Source organism: Rhincodon typus, chromosome 48 (genome assembly GCF_021869965.1).
Source record: "Rhincodon typus isolate 14 chromosome 48, sRhiTyp1.1, whole genome shotgun sequence".
Taxonomy (NCBI): domain Eukaryota; kingdom Metazoa; phylum Chordata; class Chondrichthyes; order Orectolobiformes; family Rhincodontidae; genus Rhincodon; species Rhincodon typus.
Genome location: NC_063379.1, coordinates 5,434,592 through 5,435,938, shown reverse-complemented (window position 1 = coordinate 5,435,938; position 1,347 = coordinate 5,434,592). Strand labels below are relative to the sequence as shown.

Here is a 1,347-nt window from a genome sequence, read left to right as displayed (position 1 = left end):
TGCACATCCCTGGGCACTATGGGACAATTTAGCACGGCCAATCCACCGTAACCTGCACATCCCTGGGCACTATGGGACAATTTAGCATGGCCAACCCACCTGATCATTGGACTGTTGGAGGAAACTGGAGCACTTGGAGAAAACCCACGCAGACACAGGGAGAACGTGCAAACTTCACACAGACAGTCAGAGAGTTACACAGGATGGAAACAGACCCTTTGGTCCACCCATCCATGCCAACCCAATATCCTAAATTAATCTAGTTCTATTTCCCAGCATTTGGCCCATATCCCTCTAAACCCTTCTTATCCATATACGCGGCCTTTTAAATGTTGTCATTGTACCAACCTCTACCACTCCCTCTGGCAGCTTATTCCATACCTACACCATTCTCTGTGGGAAAAAGTTGCCCCTTAGGTCCATTTCAAATCTTTCCCTTCTCACTTAAACTTATGAACTCTAGTTTTGTACTCCCCTATCCTGGGAAAAACACTCTATCCATGACCCTTATGATTTTATAAACCTCTGTAAGGTCACCCCTCAGCCTTTGACGTTCCAGGGAAAATAGTCCCAGTGTATTCAGTCTCTTCCCGGAGCTCAAACCCTCCAACCCTGGCAATGTCCTTGTAAATCTTTTCTGAACCCTTTCAAGTTTCACAACATCCTTCCTATTGCAGGGAGACCAGAATAGCACACAGTATTCCATTGGTGGCCCTAACCAATGTCCTGTACAGCCGCAACATGACCCTCCCAACTCCTATACTCAATGCACTGACCAATAAAGGTAAGCGTACCACTTGAGGCTGGAATCAATGCCGAGTCCCTGGTGCTGTGAGGTAGCAGTGCTAACCACTGAGCTGCCCCCGCCCCAAACCCCCCCCCACTTCCCCCCACATCCCGCTTTACACCTGGATTTTCCTTCACTCCCAACCCAGCCTCCCCCTCGTACGACCTCAGTCTGTCCTCAGCGCAGCGTCCATCACGCAGAATCCACGGTCTCTCCGATGTTAGTCTCCCCGTCTCGTCCTCCCCCTTCCCCACCCCACGGTTGACTCTGCAGCCTGCCCTCAGCTGTGACGCCTCCCCCCCCACCGGGTGTTTGCCTTCCTGCAGTGATGAGGCAGCCACGGGCGGGATTGAGGAATCCACAGACGATGATCTGAGCTACGCGGATGACCTGAAGGATCAGAATTACAGCCCTTCATCAGACAGGTCCGTACAGGCAGCAATGTTTTAGGGGTGGTGCGGGTGTGGAGGGGGCAAAGGTGGGGGGGCTGTGGAGGGGGCAAAGGTGGGGGGGTGGGGAGGAGGTGGCAAAGTTGAGGGGAGGGGGCAAAGGTGGGGGGG

At 53.0% G+C, this 1,347-nt stretch overlaps 1 protein-coding gene across 1 annotated transcript in view; it reads left to right on the top strand.

The window, feature by feature from the left end:
• Positions 1 to 1,347, top strand: part of LOC125488018 — a 51,236-nt gene that overhangs the window by 42,160 nt on the left and 7,729 nt on the right. The window contains exon 8 of the mRNA XM_048620766.1: positions 1,114 to 1,212. Within this exon, the coding sequence (XP_048476723.1) occupies positions 1,114 to 1,212 (99 nt within the window). The remainder of the gene's footprint in view (positions 1 to 1,113; positions 1,213 to 1,347) is intronic.